We start from the raw sequence: 18,475 nt of genomic DNA, 5'->3' as shown, positions 1-18,475 counted from the left end.
GGTGGGGGTGGGGGCTCCTTATGCGACAGCCTGACATATCCCTCCCTGGCCAAAATAGAAAATAATTATTTTCCTTGTCTGAGAGTGACACCACGGCTCTTTTTTCCCCCTCTCTCTTTAAGCTTTGCATTTGCTGACAGATAGGATTCCAAATTTGCCCTTTCATTTTTTTTTCCTTTTTCATTATTATTATTTTTTCAGCATTTCTGTTTTTTTTTCATTATGATTATTACTTAAAAAATAAAGTAGAGAGAGATATGAGCAATGCAGGGGAGAGAGAGAGAGGGAGAGAGAGAGGGGATGAGATGCAGCAAAGGGCGCAGGCTGGATTCGAACCCAAGGCCTCCAGCGTCGGGACTCTGCCATGTTTGTGGTACATTCTCTACCAGGTGAGATACAGGGGCACACAGGAGTTTTCTAGTTCTGTGTGTGTTCGCTGGGGCTGGTTAATAATGTAAAGCACCAACCAAAATACATCCACAGCATACAGAATATAAAACTGTAAAAGTACTGAATACGACCAGGAAATGGTTGAATCCTGGAGACCCATGTTGAAGATGACGCTGTGCAGTAGGCCTGAACAATTCATCTAAATATTATCGAAATGGCAATATGGCCAAATCACAAGAGCTGCAATTCTTTTGATAAAGGTCAAATGTGACACAACAGACCAAAAATGAAAAATAAATGAAAATGATGAAAATGAAATGAAAAATGACCATTACAACTAAAATCGTGACTCATCTCGCAATCGCAATATCTTGAAAAAATATTTTGCGTATCATTCAGCCCTACAATACTGAGTTATTAATCAAGGTTTCTATCCGAGTTCCCACGACTTGACACCATCTTAAATCTTGCAGCTTTGATGACAGATCAAATTCCAGATTTGCCCCCCTTTTTTTTTTTTGTTCTGGTTTGTGAAACTCAATACTTTTTTAAGTTTCCGACTGAAATGGATCAAGTATCAAGACCTGTCAACTTCCGAGCCTGACCGAGTATGTCAAAGTACTTTGTGACAAATAAATAACTGAACTATTTATACAGCTCAATCTCGCCTGTTGCTTTTGCCCTGGCTGGCTCTCCCACAGCATCGTGTTGGCCGCTGTCCTCCTCTCCTCCTCCTCTCCTACATCTCTCTCATCATTAGCTGCAGCTCTCCCTCCCTGACTCTCTCTCTCTTGCCACTTCAGCTGCCACAGCAGCTCTGGTTGAAGCCTGGAAATATTCAAAACTAATTAACTGGATAGCTAATCACACTGATCGGAGTGTTTCCTCACACACCAATATCTCTGGTCCAGACTGTCCAGACTGTCTATATATGTATATATGTATGTTTTTATATATTGTTTACGTAAGTTTTCTCTGTTTCCGTACATGTTTTCTTGCAGGAAGCGGGTGGTGGTGGTGGTTTTGATGTTCGCTTTGCAAGAGCTTAAGCCGTCGTCAAGACAAGAAGTTAGAATACGCCCTCTGACTGCTACAATGACTCACTACAAAGCAGCATTACAAGATGGGACAGGCTGGGGCTAAGTGGTTAGCATGCTAACTTCAGCAGAACAAAAGAAGTGGTAGAAATAGGAAGGAAAACAAGAGTTAAAATTGGCATTGCCTTCAACCACCGGAGACTGTGCGCTTGGTGAGTAAAGGAATGAAACTGGTAAATAAAAAGCTGTTAATGCTAGCGTTAGCTATGTAGCAAAAACGTACATGTAGCACCTTTAATGTTATGCACTTGTACGATATTGACAAGCAGCTATGTTAACTGTCTTCTCTGTTGAAATAAGATTGTGCCCATTTGGCAGCTACAAATAAACAATGTATGGGAAACACATGGCTTTAGTATTCAGGCAGTAAAGTATTGTTTTGGTATTGGTAGTGAGACTTGAGTATTGTGTGGTGCAAGTAACAAAAAACCTCTGACGATTACCTGTCTTGAAAAAACTGGACACTGAGTGTCTTTGCTTGCTTACAACCCACAAATCCAATCAAGGTTACAATCCTTATTACTACTCAGCACGGAGGGGACTGGCTGGTCCAAGCGGGGCAGCTGGGATATTGAGTTTCTCCCCATCTGTCTCAATATTGCTGCAGACGGGGGTCAGAGTGAGCTGCTGTGTGGGAATGTGGGAGATTCCCTCTGCCAGAGCCAGAATGAGACTGACTAGTGTGGGCCTTTCTGTCTCCACGGTCCTAGCATGATGAGTCCTGTCAGTGCCGGGCCGCCTCCTCCCCTTCTCGGGCTGCCCTCCCGTCCGGCCTGATTATGTGTTAAATCCGCCCATGTGTCGGGATGGATGTGGAAAGAATGCACGCTGAAGGGAGCCGAGCAGGGCTGCAGAGACCCGGAGAGAGCAGCCTGGAGATAGCACCCCATTAGAGTGATAAAAGAGGCAGAGGGAGGAGAGCAGCAGACAGGACCAACATGCAGGCCCCCGTCGCTGATGAATGCCAGGTGGAGCGGGTCAAGCGTGATAAAGGAAACTGTTTATTTTCTTATTTCTTTTAAAAAAAAAAAAACAAAAAAAAAACACCATTGCTTTCTTTCCATAAAACGCTTACCGCTGCCGGTCCGATCGGATTTTAAATATCATCTCTAAACACAGGCATGGTACAATGAGGAGGCTGTCAGCTGTGTTTTTATAAGTATGCTACCTCCTAGTGTCTTTTCCTCCGTCTCCGTCTGATTCTGACACCCAGGGCTGAGCTGCCCTCCTGAGGTTTGGTATTATTTGAAACGTTCTTATATCTATATTATTTTCTGTATTCAGGTGTCAGTTACAGAGAGATTACAGAGTTTTGGCACCAATGCTAAAATGCTACTTTTTTGCAATACATTACTTGTGTTTCTGGCTCTGGAACTGGTGAACCTTGACTTAAGAATATTTTAGCACACTATTTTTATTTTTTATTTTTAAAGAAGCAAACTTTCAGATGCAGGACTGGATTACCAACCATGCAGAGGGCACAACTGCCCCAGGCCCTCAGCAGCTTTAATGTGTGTCAGCTAGATGTGCTAATTTGGGAATATGGACCATAAAGCACGACAGTGACAGGAGCATGAAAGTGGGTCTTCCTCACTGAGCCCTGGCTTTAAAAGGTCTCGTGTCAAAATCTAGTTTCTATTCTCTGTTTTTGTCCGTGCTCATATGTTAAATGTTGTTGCAGCTTGGAAAGAAATTTGCCTAATGTCAAAAGTGCCATGGTCGCATTTCAGTTGGTACCAAGCAAAATATCCCCATTATCCAGAGCTACCTGTAAAGTAAACAAAAAGAACCACCAAGGCATATTCTCCCTCAGTCTTGTCTGATCACTTCTATTGCACTGCAATCCAATGTTAATACTGCCATAAACATCCTCTGTCAGCTATTTCAAAATGCCCTGTGTTTAGTTGGCTGTTCAGACAACCATGAAATGCTATTTAAAAAACCCAACTCCTGCGTTATGTTTTTCAGTTTTACTTTCAGGGCATACGATTAGGACCATGACCGTGCCTCACGATTATAGAGAAGGATGTCAATAGCTCACACAGAGCTTATTTCTTATGCATTAATGTAGCCTCGGGCGTATGCGTGTTGCTTTTATTAGATGTGACTTATGTTCTTTGCCTCAATAAATTGGCCCTGGTGTGGACATTCATCAGGCTGTGTTTACTGGCATTTTATGCATGCTGAACTATGGCTGCATCGCTTTTATGGACTAAAGCCTGCTGGTGTTTTCCCCTGCAATGCAAGAGGCAGTACATCTTGTGAGTAATTTCAGAGCAACACAGGCGGGCAGACCTGGGGAAAAAAAAAAAAATTCTAGCTGAGTATATTTCTTTTACTTGAAAGGCCAAAGAACAGCTCAGCTGATCTCATCCTGCAGGTGATGTGTGGACTTTTTGTAGCAAAGGTTTTTTGGAGAAATCGAGTTATTTCTTAAAGCTGCAGTGCGGAATGTTTGTCTCCCCCTTCTGGCAATGAGAGCAATTACACAAATAGTGTTCTCAAACATTCTTTGTCCTCACCATCGATCGCTTTCTTTTCTCGATCAGGGTTCGGTAAGTAAGGTTGGTCTCAATTTCTATTTAACAATCCATTAGATGGCGGCCAGAACATAATTAAAGGTTAATTTAAGATATTGATTGATAAAAATGCAGCTGGAATTAACATCATTACTGTTCACATGTGGCACTGTGGCTCACAGTCACATATTAGATGTTTGTCTGATTTACTGAACTGGTCAGTATCACACATCGTATGTCCGCTATTTCAGGTTTTTAAAGAGGGCAACAGAACCTTTGGAACTTCCTGTCAGAACTTTTCAGAATAAAAGCTTACAATAGCTGAAATTGCCAAAGAGGAAGTGATTCTGTGGGGAACTGTTGCTGCAATGGCCTGATGCCGCCTCAACATGGATAAAGCATCAGAAACTTTTTTCCGATTTTTCTTATTTCTATTCTGTCTTTGTCGATTTGGTTGCTCCCTCTTCTCCTCTGGCAACCAATCATTACTGGTTGACGTGAAATACATCGCTACCAGTGGGCTAGCAAAGGAATGTCGCCATAGACACCAGATTTAAAACAGCAAAAGACAGAGAGATTTACCTGGCGCCAATAGGCTTTGTATGAAATCATTTGGCAAAGGGCTTGAATGTCCCATACTCCAGCTTTAAGCCTACTGTGGCGCTTGCTTACATTTTATCTATAGCTTTGCATGATCTAAAGTGTAAATTCCTGCGTCTTATACTTTTAATGATTCACATCCAAACACATTTTGTTTTTCAGTCTGATCACAGGAACAACAACAGTAGCAGCAGGTGTGCTTTTCTTTTTTCCTCATAGCACATTGCACCGCTTTAATTCTTCTTTTCTTTTTTTTTTTACCAATAAAAGAAAGAGATGCTCAGAAGCTGCGTTTTTTTTTTTTTTTTTTTTTTTTTTGCCTGCAGACATGTTAATCTCCCATTTATGAGAGGCACGGCGCCTACCCAACTCCGGGACACAGTTGCAGAACCCCACAAAAGAAAAGGAAAAGAACCGAGGTGGTGGTGAAAATCTCTTCACGGGACGGAGATAAGAATTTCTCAATGTCAAGCCCCCTTTCAAACAAGCTCATTTCGAACACCAACACCTCCAGTGGTCTTGGGTAGAAGAAGGGGGGGGGGGCACTAGGACATGGTTACAATGAAGCTTAAGAAGAGAGTTTTTTAAACAGTTAAAGAACCTGATGTCATATTGCGCTGGATCCTCCCTCCACCCCACACATATTTGGAATGACTCTGTCTGGCTTGCTGCTGCACTCCACACATACAGACAATCGGCCCATTCAGCTGAGGTACCTGTGCTTAGCAGGAGATAAGTAGCTTTCCATGAGAAACAAAGACAAGATTAGCATTCCCTTACACTATGTTGGAGGGCACGCAGCTTTGCCCTCTAAGCAGGGAAAGCCCGAAGGAAACGCAGGCCTGCTCGACTGTGCACAGCTAAGATCAAAGTCAGACGCTGATTAAGTTATACTGAAAATTTAGGCTAATGCTCCTGCTGCGGTGCTAAAAGTAATGCTACACAGCCGGTTCAGGAAGTTAACCCTAAAAGTGGAACTAAACAGCAAATCAGTGAACACTGTATCAGATCTAAATCAAGATTAGTGTCACTTGCAGTAACCTCAATTTATATTGGTTTGAATTTAAGAAATAAGTAGCTTCAGCTTTGCTAACCGTGGTGACTTTCAAAGAGTCAATTCACCCATATTTGAATGCAGTCCATCACCTATCTCCAGTGGTATTTGAATCTATGATTTTTGCCTCCAGCTCGATACAGCAAAGGAACTGCTTTCTACTTAAGAAACAGTTCCTTTAAAATTGCTGACAGCATTTTCTGTGGATTACCCAGAATAATCAGTGTAGTGTTTATAGAAGGAGATTATTACATTTTTTTAAATGTCCTCTATCAAAGCTCTGGGTCCCATGAATGATATTCATTCAACTCCACATTTTATTGGGTTATTGGTTGGCAGAAATCTCAGAAACAGATCCTAGTTCAGAATTTGGCTAGATACTTAAAATGTGTTTTTTTTGTAGTCGGGTCAACCGACACTTGAAAGAATAAGGCTGGTTATAATCTTTATTGTTGGGGAATCCCATGAAAGATTAAAACTACTGACCTCCATTGTTTATTTTGAGTCAGTCCCTCATACACCATCCTGCTTTTATCACTAGAGCAACAAATGTGCTATTCATTACTGTTTGAGCAACATTTGCTAAAATTCACAGCTGTTTTTAGAGATTTCGAAACATCTTTTTTAATAGCTTCCATATTTTACTGTTTTCTGAGTGATCCAACAAAAATATAGCAGATTTCAGGTAAAACACTCAGAGAAACCAAATCCTGCAAGGTTGGATGGTGGGTCCAGGTGGGCGGGGCTTGGGGCATGGTTGTGAGCAATGACTCCTTTGTTGTGACATCACAAACTTCCAGAAGTTTTCATTTTAAAGTGTATATTTATGACTTTTCTACATCTAAGTAGGAACTAATGGCTTTGGGGATGGGTGCCAAGACATGGTGGTGAAGTCAGAAAATATTGACTGGACCGAAAACTAAAAAGTTGTTTTTTTCATGTAATTTGTTGACAAGAAAAATATAAAATAACATCAATCTCATCCTGTAAACTATAATTCTAAGGGATAAATCTAAAACTGTGAAGCTGAAACCATCAAACAGATGCATCCACCGATGTTATGAGTGAAATATAAAGGAGGAGGTAATATGAGCTTTCAAAAGACAACTGCGTCAGCCGCCGACAGCAACACAAATTGCCAAACAACACACTCGAACACCTGTTTTCTCTTTCAGCTCTCCTGCTGATTTACTGCATGGATTTTGGAGGTGGAAAATGAAGGGCGTTTTAAGATTAGACTCATTACATCAGTAAATTTACGGCCTCTCACTCTTGCCTGAGCTGGATCTTGAGTCTGTGCACACCGTCCTCCTAAGAGGCCTCTGCTTCTTCGAGTTATCATGCAGAGTGAGCATTTTGAAATGGATTCTCAGTGACATGGAAAATGTCCCTGCCTAATCGCCTTTTGTTTAGTTCATTTAACTCACATGGAAACAGGAGAGATGGCCCTTAAGGCCAGCCAGGCAGCTACCTTTAATGGATGAGGTGGTCAGCTCTGAAAGGCAGCTGTGCTAAAAAGACACTGCAGATGAAGCCAGGAAAGCACTGCATTCTGGGGATGAAAAGCACAGGGGTCCAAAGGTCTGACCGATCCGCAGCCCCCCTGCAGCCCAAGCGAAATCGGCACTGAAAATGTCCCCTGTCAGCAACTGAGCATTATCTCTGAATTGTGCCAGTGCCTGCCCAACCCAACCCTCCCCTCCTGACCCAGCACCCTGCCCATTCAAATCCACCACAACCTCTCATCTGGTCCCAGAGCTGCAACAGAAAGGAATGAAACAATGTCAAACCAGCCGCTCATCAGGCCCCCGTGGCCTCCTCCCTGACAAAAGACACTTAGACACTTAGATTCAGATGACCCAGGAGAGCTGACTCAGACCTGGACTGCTCTTTCAGGGTTGGTTCATCCAAATTACAAAGAAAATATATTTTCTCATTCACCCCTTTTCAGCCAGACACCACTTGGGAGGAATGGGGTAAACAAATAGGGAATTATATGAATCAGCATCAGATAATTCACTAACCTTCAATTTATTTATTCTCACACACTAAGACTTCCTGTTTTGCAGAAATTGATTCATTTCTGGAAGAGACATGAGGGTTTCTGACAACAGAGCCATCCTAGGCACATTTTAAGTTCTGCTTCCTCTGCTCTGGATGTGAGTGGGGCAAAAAAGTGTGAAGTTATGTAATAAGTTATTGATTTTCCTCTTAAAGGAAGACTGAAGTACAGAGCCAGTGGTCTGAAGCCTCCCAGAGGAGCAGCTCCACTGACAAACAGGGCCCTACCCGTTTCCCTCTTAAGGTGGCGGAACCCTGAGCCCAGTCACATATCACTTTCACCCTCATGTCACGGGGACAAGACACAAAACACCGCAAAACGTTGTCTTCTGACATGGGGGTTCACCTGTCTGAGCACATGCCTTTCAGGCAGTCAGCAGGCAAGCAATTACAAAAAAAAAAAAAAAAAAAAGGCATCTGTGCCACAGTTTGGATACCTAAAAAGGGCAAAAGCGTGGAATCGCAAGAGATATGGAGGCAGGGATCGATGGAGATGTCTGAACCTGTTAGTGCAAGTGGAGATGAGGGCCGCTCAACCGTGGGGAGGGTTCTTTTGTCATGCAGGGAGAGGGGGAGTGGAGGGGGGCCGGAGAGGTGACTCTGCTGGCGATCAGGGGTCAACTGCTGCGATCATCCATCTTCCGTCTTGACAGTGTCCTGTCAGCCGGGGCGCTCGTGTTACTAAACACAACAGGCAGGCCTCCATTGTGGCGCTGGCACTGGTCTGCAGCCATGTGTAAATGAAGTTAATATCCACTGACCTCATGCATGGACTAATGCGGACCCTGATGTCACCTTGGAAATAACACTATCTGACGCTGAAGTCACAAAGGTCTCCCTTTTAAAAGGGGGGTTTAACAAAGTCCCTCATCGGTACAACTGACCATATGGCTTTGTTTGCGTGAGAATGAGGGATGTTTACTGGGTTTCTGTCTTTTCATATGATGCGACATGGGGTCTCAAATTTGGACTGACAGGTCAGATTCCAAGACCTGAGATAATGATAAGTCGTGACTCCTCCGCTTTTTGTGCTTCCTTGCCATCTTGAAGCGGCATTAAATAGCTGGTTGGTGCGATTTGCATTTAAAATCATGGCCTGTCTTTTCATTGTCAGAACCAGAAAGCACACACACCATCATCAACCTCTCCTCAGCCCAGGCAGACACAGATGTTCGCACTGCATTGCAAACCTTTCGTTTGTTACAGGAAACTTTTATTTTTCATAAAACCTGTCCTACAACAAGTACATACCGCTGACGTGCCAACTACTGTTGCTTCTGAGCGGGGGAGTCCGGGGATGGCTTTAACATTTTTGACATTTTTGTCTCTATCTTGGAGCTCTTTTAAGTCAACGCGTTGAAAATGCAAACACATTAGCACTGACAACTAGCATGAAATATGTCTACATATAAACATGACATAAGTTTGAAAAACAGGCAATGCTCTGACAGTTACCTCAAAATTATTATTTTTTATCTAAAATTGTCAGTGTCTGCTACAGGGTGCTACATCCTGGAATAAGGACTAAATTGAGCAGGTATAGAGTGAATATATATGTAAATATGCCATAAACATATAAATAATCTAAAAAATAACAACAACATGCTAGTGACGAGGAGTTAAGAGTAAAGAAACGCTGTGTTAGAAGTATTTGGGGGAAAGGAAATCTCTGTACGATTTGTTTTAGATCCCAGTGATGTTTTCTGAACAAGGTTTGTGCGCCTACAACAGTTGAGTGGATTGAGCCTTTTCCATCAGCTGCTTGATATTCATGTATGCATGAGTCAGTAGCTGGAGCTTATCAGCAGAGGGGAGAGACAAACCCATTACCAGTGACCAGGCTCTGGCAGCCTCCTGTCCTCCTTTTAAGCTCAGCTCTCTCTGCGCTTAACACTGTGTGTTTTAGACCCATCTTTTACCTCAGTGTGATATCTACCAACGCAGGAACCAGTCGGGCAAATAATTAGTCATGACAGGCCTTTTGTTTCCTTGCCTTTTTCTACAAGTACAGTTCAAATGAATATAACTCTGACTCAAATATTTGCCTAGCCAGATGACTCTGTGAATGAGCCCCCCCCCCCCTCAGTGAATGTTTTTCGTAAGTAAAATGAGGCATTTGTATTTAATTTGACGTGTTGACAAGGCAGCTGGATGCCACAGAAAGCGCTGCTGGCACTGGTTCAAGCAAGTGTATCCAGGGAAACAACTTCTTCTCATTTGAAAATGTGTATCTATATAAGAAAAAGGGTCATTGGATGTGGAAGTAAAATAAATGTTCGTCATTACAACTTGCCAAATCACAATTTCAAACATTCTGCCGTCTCTTCATCCTCTGAGGAAGCAGCTGTGGTTTGGTCTCCACTAATGAGAGGGAACTAGATAGAGCGAAAAGAACTGTACAGTAATAACTTCTAGTCGGCATCTCCTCTCAGCAGCGTAACTTCCACTGAAATGTAACACCCTTTTTGACTGGCCCTGTTACAGAATATAGAGCACAGAAAAAAAAATTGAGAGGGGGAGGGCAGTATTGAAAATCCTCTAATGTAAGGAAATCAGTGCTTGGGTAAAGACAGTTCAAGTAAGGGACAGCTGTAAGAACTAAAGTCTTCCTCTGCAAAGACATTTGAATTTTTTCATGCAGTCAGTTGTGTACACAGTAGTGAGTTTTCTTATTTTTGATAATACTGTATAAAAAACAGTGCAACATTTGTGATTTCTGACAATATGTAATATTGTTTTAATGTTTTTTTGGAAAATGTTTACCTTTTGAAAAAAGCTGCCGAAATGAAGACAATGATAATTGGTCAGTTGTTCCTGCGACCAACCAGCACCTGATCGCTGACATTGGCTGTGCATGGGGAGTTTTGTTCACAGTCCAAGTAACTTTTAAGACGGTGGCTGCAGCAAGAAAGTGAAGGATTATGCTTGATTGTAAAATACAGTAACTCTTGGAAAATATTGAAAATCAAAATCAGAGAAAGTGGTTGGTTGGACCCCTGTAGCTGTGAAACATCCAACTTACAAATTCAAACATAAACTTGTTTTGAGGCCAATTATTTAGTTAACTCATTAGTACGTCACAAAATTACAAAATTAGCAGCAATCATATAATTTTTTTTTTTAAACAAAAAATCAAAAGGTAGCAGCTTCTCAAATGTGAAAATGTTCTGTTTTTCTCTGTCTTCCATGATAATAGATTTAATATCTGCAGGGTTCGGACTCTAAAAGCCCTAAAAAAAAATAATCGGCATAGAGCTACAACTTGTAATTATTTTCAATTATGTCTATCACAAGGTCCCTGCCGGAGGTGATGTGTTCAAATATTTTGTTTTGGCTGAACAAAAGTCCAAAGATATTCCAGTTACAATTATATAAGACACGGTTGAGACACAGGAACAAGTGGATATTTGAAATTAAATTACTTAAATGGTCAAGCCATTAATCACTTTTAGTTTCTCCGAAATCTCCTATCTCAAGTGCTCCCCTTAGTGATCAGTTTGAAGACACATCCAGAGCAGAGGTGACCACATCTGTGTGTGGCTGCAAGGAGGGAAAAAGCCCCGGGCTGTGGAAGAATGCTACTGTTCAGCTCCCATCCATCAACAATTTATTTCAATCCTGAGTGATTTAGACCCATTTGGGTCTCCTGTGGATGCGCACACCTGTCATTTGCATAATTAAGCTTAGGAGCATTTGTAAGACAGCCATTTTGTGTATTAAATTCACACCTTATCAATCAGGGGCGAGGGGGGGGGGCGTCGAGATGTATGAAGACCTCCTTACTCTTGGCTTCCTGGCTTCATTTGAAATGCTAAATGCGTCTTGTTTTTTTTTTGTTTTTTTTCTTCTGCAGCCCCTGGAGCTGGGTCTGGTTGCCCGGGCTGCCTGGTGGCTTCCATAGATGTTAACTGTCGTGGTCAGACCCTGACTGCTCAGCCCCTTCCCTCAGGGGGTGGAGGTGGTGGGGGGGTCGGTGGGGGGCTCAACCATCAATCAGTCTCCAACTAACTTCTGTCCAACTCTCTGACAGTCAAGATGGATGGTGCCAGCTTCTACAGGATGCTGTATCCTCTCATTAATTCTCTTGTTAGCATGCACTGATAGCAGCAAGATACCGTCAGTTTTATCTGTTTTCCACCAGATAGAGGGCTCCCCCTTTTCCTTTTTTTTTTTTTTTTGGGCGAGGGTCAACAGTTAATCACGTCGCAGCCACTGGTTATTTAGTACCACAGTGATCCGATGTGTCAAAATCGGACAACATACATTCCCGGGATTGAGCGGAACAAAGAGACCAGTGTCCTCCCACAAGGGCCCTCTCTCTGCCTAAACGACTCTGTGGCTCCATTGCCACCAGTAGCCAGCGCTAAACAGGACCAGAGAATGAATGGGCGCTATTTTCACAACACGCACTTCTTCGCAAAATGAAGGCCGCACAAGGCTGCCGGGGACACTTCAACTGGGCCCTTTTTTTTTTTTTTTTTCCCTCAACACCCATCGCGACTGAGGCCCGCCGAACACAGCAGGCGGAGAAGAAGAAGAGTGACATTTACTGCCACAGGCCGCCACACAAAGAGTTAAAGAGAGACAGAGGGGGCGAGGGGCGTAGGGGTGAGAGACAAGGGGTCCCTCATCACTGACGGTGATGAATGAGAGGATCACAACACATTTCAGAGGAGGCCTTTAGCGTCCTCGCGGGGAGCTCCTCAAATGACATGACTGACAGCTCGACTCGCTCGCTCCACCTGCACCCACCCTCTGAATATTTTACTTGGTGACCGTTTTACAATCATAGCACACTGCAGATACTAAAACAGGCCAGTTAAGGACTCTCTTGAGGAGTCAGTTTGCTTCAGATAAAGTGCTTATCAGATCACCGAACTGCATCTGAAGTCACCTTTCGAATGCTGGAATTTGGAAAACTACAAGGTTTATGATCCATAAGAAGATATTTTTGTAGTTTTAAGAACCAAAAACCACCTCAATGTAGTTGTACATCTCCTCTCTCAGGCTTTTCTCTGGAGCTCTAATAATAACAACAGGACAGTGAGCCAATCAGAAGAGAGGAGGCTCTGAGCCCATCTTCTGATTGGCTGACTGTTTTCTGAGTGATTCAACAAAAATATAGCAGATTTCAGGTAAAAACACCCAGAGAAAGCAAATCCTGCAAGGTTGGATGGTGTGTTGGTGGGTCCGGGTGGGTGTGGCTTAGGGCATGGCTGAGGACAGTGACTGCTTTGTAGTGACATCACAAAGTTACAGAAGTCCTGACGGCTCGTTTTGAGGCTCAGTTTCAGAATACAGGCTGTGTGCATTTCTCTGTGGACTGAGTGCTTTGATACTTTCACAGTAAGAATACAGAACCTAGACCTGCTTCATAATCAACAAAGACATGGAAATCTCCCTTTGTACAATATGGGACCTTTAAGTTTTTCCATGAGGACAAAACAGCAGAAAACTTGTTTGAAAAGTTAAATGAAAACTAAACCCTCACAACCCCAGAATGCTTCAAACAAAGAGCCTGTCAGATCCTCTAACAGCATCTGAAACCCTCTCTCCAGTGTCAGAATCAGGTGATCAAGGACAATATTTGCTACTTCCTGAAACCAAAAAAATCCATCATCATCTACCGCACACAGCCATTGACCAGGTGGGTGGATCTTCTTCTGCTCATGTTTGTTTGTACAACAGAGTACAGCAGAGTAGTGTATAACACCTCAAATGTTTTTTTGACGGGCAACTGTTAAAAAAATATCCCATCAGCTGTAAGATGATGCGCTCTTACAGCACTGAGACAAACTAGTCCAGTGTCCAAAAGCCAGGATCTCACATCTCTAACGGTCACAGCCACTTGGACTTATTGCTGCGCTGTTCAGCTGAAAGAAATAGTCTGAATAGCTTTTAGATTGTTCTTGGGAGGGGGGGGGTTGGTTACTGAATGGACAATTTAATGCCAGTGGAGCCGCTGGAAGAAGTGCTGATGGTGCACCGTGATTCTCATTTTATTTAGATTAACTAGCCCTTAATACAAAGGCTTCTCATGCCTCAGTGGAGATAAAGCTCATAAAGGTGCAGCATCGAGACTGGAACTTGTTCCACACACACATTAAGAAACAACCTGAAGGTGGGTTCATTGTGCTGCTACAGGTATTTGTTTTAACTGACACACAAGCAGATTAATTATTAAAGACATGCAGCGGTCTTCTGTTCTGTTAGCTTCAGAGCTATTGGCTGTTGTGCTGCATCGCTTCCCCCTGTGGAGATAAATCATGGACTTTCTTTCCTCCCGAGGGCACAACTGGATCTCACACATCTACGCATATTAAAACAACAGGAACAATAAAAACCAGGAGCTCTACAGGGGTTGATAGCCCGCGAACATTAGAGACGTAGCACAACTTGAGGCGGGCTGTGTTGCTCTAAATTACACGTCCTAATATATTTCATTAACACACCTCCCTCAGAGGGGTCCCTAATGGATGACAGCGTGGCATAAAAGCTTGTCTGCCAGGGACACTAATTTGTTCTTAGACGCATTCCCTTCAATTATTACTGGCTGCTGCTCCTTCATAAGCTGCTTAGATTGAGGCTGCCCCTCTTTGCAAAAAAAAAAAAACGGCTACAAGGCGGGCCACTTAAGTTCTTTGACCTAAGTCGCCCCGCTTTTAATCCATAGTGATTTTTATCTTTAAAATCAGGTGGCCACTGAAAATAATCCTCTGAGTGACGGAAGGCATCTTATTGTTAGTTGTAGCTGAAGGAATCCACCACAACACCAATAACAACAACGACGACGGTGGCGGCGACAAAGCATAAATGAGGCTGCCTGCTTTTGACCTTCTTGTTAGGCTCCTTCATAAATATCCCGAGGCCTAAATGCCACAGCACGGCGGCTATTTGTTTCCCTTTCTGTCAAGGTCATTTGGCCGGGGCAGAATAAGAGAGATACTGAAAAGACTGGCTGGACTTCCTCTAGACCTGTGTATTCTGCTGGTGATTGTCTTGGCTCCCTGCCAGCGAGACGGAGAGGAGAGTGTTTGAACTGAGGAGCTACTAAACTCAAGTTATTATTTAATCCCAGTGTCAACAGAATGGTGGCTATAAATTAAGAGCCTCGTAATCAATTAACAAGGATTCCAATTATTACGCCGAGGATGTTTGGCCTCAATACTTTATCCATCTTTACTGCTGTCAAATCAGCTGCTTTAATCCCATTTGCCAACACAACTATTCAGTCCACTATGCCTAAATTGTCATTTACCTGCTTTGCATAATCAAATCATAAATACTGCCCCAGTTTATTTCCAGTTTTTTTTTTCCTTGGCACACCTTTTGTTGTGTGAAATCCAGGATGCCCCTGACTGATTGCTAAAAGTTAATTCAACAAGAATCAACTGTAGGAATGCTAATGAGTCACTTTCTTTCCTGATCATTAATACAAAAATAGAAGATGCAGGTACTCACGTTCACACGCGTCTCCTTTCTGATGAAATCCAGCTTTGCATATACATTTCCCAATGGGCACCAGCCATTCCCCCTCGGCGCTGCAGTGCATCTTGGGAGAGTTGTCGGCCTCCTCCTCGGCGTCGCTCACGCACACGCCCTCGACCTCCACCAGCGAGGAAAACTCCGATCCCGTCACGGTGTCCGGGAACGTGGCCAGGTTCTCGATGATAGACCAACACTTCTTGTAATAAACTTTGACAGACACCAGGGCGATGCACGCCCCTACATCCTGGAAGGCCAGGTAGAAGCCCCGCCTGGACAGGGGCCCAATTATGCGCACTTCTGTGTTCAGCTTCATCTTCCTCTCGCCCAGGTCACCCTGGGTGAAGCTTTCATCTGCGGCGATTGTGTCAATTTTCACGTACTGGTTCTCCCGTAAGCTCCTGCCCACCTCTGAATCCGTCTCCTGGTAGTACAAGTTGAACGTCTCCTTGCAAGTGCCCACCACACCGGGTAGGCTGTTACAATCCCTCAAGGTGAACTTCAGTTCCACAAAAATTCTCTGAGCATCGCCCTTCTCTATCCAGTTAGTCCGAAGCCAGTTATTCTGATTGGGCTCCATGACTTGGCAAACCTGGTAGGTGCGAATGGGAGTGTAGTTCTCATCCAAGCCGCTGATTTCTTCCCACTGCAACAAGATAACACACTTTGTAAATGAATGCACCCATTAGGGATCACGCCATGTTGAATTTATACCTAAAAGACGTCCATCTATCATTAGGTAGACGTCTAAATGATTGGCAATCAAACCAAACGGGGAGGCGATTACACTGTAATGAATATGACAAAGGTATATGAAATGCTGCAGTGAATGAAGGGAGATGAGTGGCTGCGTATTTATTGCACAAACACATCTTTAAAGAACAACTGTGCTCAGTTTATCTGCTTCTGTCCACATTATTTATTTACGAAGTTTCTCGCAGCCTGCTTTTAATCTGGCTAGCAAGTTGGAAGTGGATTGCTTCAGGCCTTTGTGCTCTGAATGTCAAAAGCCAGGAGAGTTCAGTGGCAGAAACGTCCTGTATTCTTTATCTTGTGAGATTTTTTTGCTGTTGAGTAAGAAATATGGGGCAGGGATCCTTGAGTATATTTCAAGCCTACTTTAAATATTGTAATTCCTATCACAGATGTGGGACATCAGGATAAAACATATATACAGTATATAGATATGGGGAGTACATCTGTGTTGCCTGCTATGCAGAGATTCTGCAGACTTACCCCATTGGGAGGATAGGAGATCCACTCCAGTTCTGTCTGCTGTGCCTTGGAGTCCAGCAGAATCACTAGTGACAGGAAACCGAGAGGCAGGTGGTTAAATCTCACCGGGGCACCGGTGGCTGGGTGTTAGTGATAGGCCACACATCTATATCTATAGCGCATATACCAATGACCTAATTTCTACCAGCAGCAGCTAAAGCAAAAAAAAAAAATGAAATCTGAGTGTAGTAACAGACAAGCAGGTTAAGATGTGGTGGGAGTCGTTACGCATACGCATTTGCGCGCATTTAATCTACTTCTCGTGGGTTTATTTTACGCAGCAGCTCATTAAAACTCTTTTTTTTTTGGAAGTGGAAGTTGTTGCGTTAACGTCAAACGCGACTGCTTCTGTATCCATCCTGCACTCACAGAACATGCGCTGCTGTATTTTCAGCTCAAAAACGGGCCATAAAACTAGTGGAGCCGTGGAAGTGGCGGCTTGTTCGCAGGTTTTTTTTAACCAAGCGAAGCACGAAAAAAAAAAAACAAACAGCCTGGTTTAAGTCCAGGACGCGCAAAGCGGCACCGCGGCGGCTGTAAGAAAAATGAAGTTGTTTTAATTTTGTGTAATAACAGCATATAGATCCAGTATCAGAGAGCGGGGGGAGAGAGGGAGAGGGGGGACAGCAGCCAGGACGCATTGCCGTAAAAAATAATTCTCCGTTACGTCTTACAGGTGACTGATATGGATGGAGGTCTGCGAAATCCTTTCTATAAACAGCGAGGATTTTCAGTTCATATCTGCGTTTACATCCACACCGCGCTCGGTTATTACGCTGTAGTTCTCACGGTGAGGAAATCAATACCTGGAGAGTGGTCTTCTGTTTTTACGCATCAGATTATTTCATTAATTTAACCACTAATCCGATCAATTAAAAGTGATAATTTGGAGTCATTACATCACATCTTTTCTTGGTGTTTTATTATCTTGATTCTGGTCAGTTTTAGAGTCTGAGGCTTGATTACGACTCCGCATCAGTCTGCTGTATTTTTTTTTTTTGCCTCCAAGAAACGAGACCAGTCAGGACTATTGGAGCCGACGCCACTTTTGGAGGAAGTGAGCCCCCGAAGCTGCGTCCAGAGAGACGGCTCACTCACTTCAAGCGAGGCGAGCCTGCCGGAGCGATCGATCCGCTGGATATTAGTTTGTCGTGGTGGGTAATTAATCTATAACGAGAAGGGTAGCTCAGTGGCAACTGAGTAAAATATTTTTTTTTTTAAAAACAGCAGCTTCTGCGTCTAACCCGCGTTCTATGGCTTTTAATTGCGGTGCGTAAAAACACCGTGCGGTCGCTCGCAAACAGCCCGGGCACAGACAGCGCTGTCACCGGCCTCATCTGACTGCGCCGGGCGCATAAAACATCCACATTTTTGAAGTTATTAAAATGGCGTGGGGTTTAAAAAAAAAAAAAGACTTAAGAAATAATCATTTAAAAAAACAAGGACGCTGTCTGCTGGATTTGGACACATCTCTGAAGGATGTCTTCCAAACGCGGCGGGATGGAAGAAGAGTCCAAACTTTAAGAACTTACCTTCCTTCGCGTTCTGTGCTTCCCCGCTGTCCACACAGCAGCATAAATGAAGGCAAAATATAATCCACACACACGGGAAAGACCTGGAGAGCATGGTGCAGCCGCGGGTTTCACTCTAGACCGTAACTCGCTTTGCCACTGTCTCGTACGCTTCCCATTGACGACACTAAACCGGCTCTATGTACAACAATCCGCTAGTCCCCACTCAAATAGCGTCTGCTGCCGCTGGGAGGAGACTGTGGCTCCGGTGATGTCAGTCACAGACACAGGCGGAGGGAACATCCAATCGCAACCTGCAGGAGGAAACGTCACGAAAATAAGAGGGCCACTCGGCGCGCGGAGGTGGCTGGGATTTTTTTTTTTTTTTTTTTTTTTGAGGGGTGGTAGGGGTGGTGGGTCCGCGGTGGAGGAAATGTTGTCACAACTTGGATCAGATATTTTTGGTTTTCTTCAGGAAAAGGG

The 18,475-nt window shown here is 43.5% G+C and overlaps 1 protein-coding gene across 1 annotated transcript in view; it reads right to left on the bottom strand.

Moving 5' to 3' along the window:
* Positions 1 to 18,163, bottom strand: part of epha7 (eph receptor A7) — a 92,196-nt gene extending 74,033 nt beyond the window's left edge. Inside the window, exons 1-3 of the mRNA XM_087176215.1 lie at positions 18,014 to 18,163; positions 16,443 to 16,507; positions 15,183 to 15,852 (exon numbers count right to left, since the gene is read on the bottom strand). Coding sequence (XP_087032341.1) covers positions 15,183 to 15,852; positions 16,443 to 16,507; positions 18,014 to 18,107 — 829 coding nt within the window. The 5' untranslated portion in view covers positions 18,108 to 18,163. The remainder of the gene's footprint in view (positions 1 to 15,182; positions 15,853 to 16,442; positions 16,508 to 18,013) is intronic.
* Positions 18,164 to 18,475: the final 312 nt, after the last annotated feature.

The sequence above is a fragment of the Seriola lalandi genome, unplaced genomic scaffold (genome assembly GCF_002814215.2).
Source record: "Seriola lalandi dorsalis isolate HSWRI2012SDOR001 ecotype SW California unplaced genomic scaffold, Sedor1 jcf7180002054544, whole genome shotgun sequence".
Taxonomy (NCBI): domain Eukaryota; kingdom Metazoa; phylum Chordata; class Actinopteri; order Carangiformes; family Carangidae; genus Seriola; species Seriola lalandi.
This window is presented reverse-complemented; position numbering and strand designations above follow the sequence as displayed.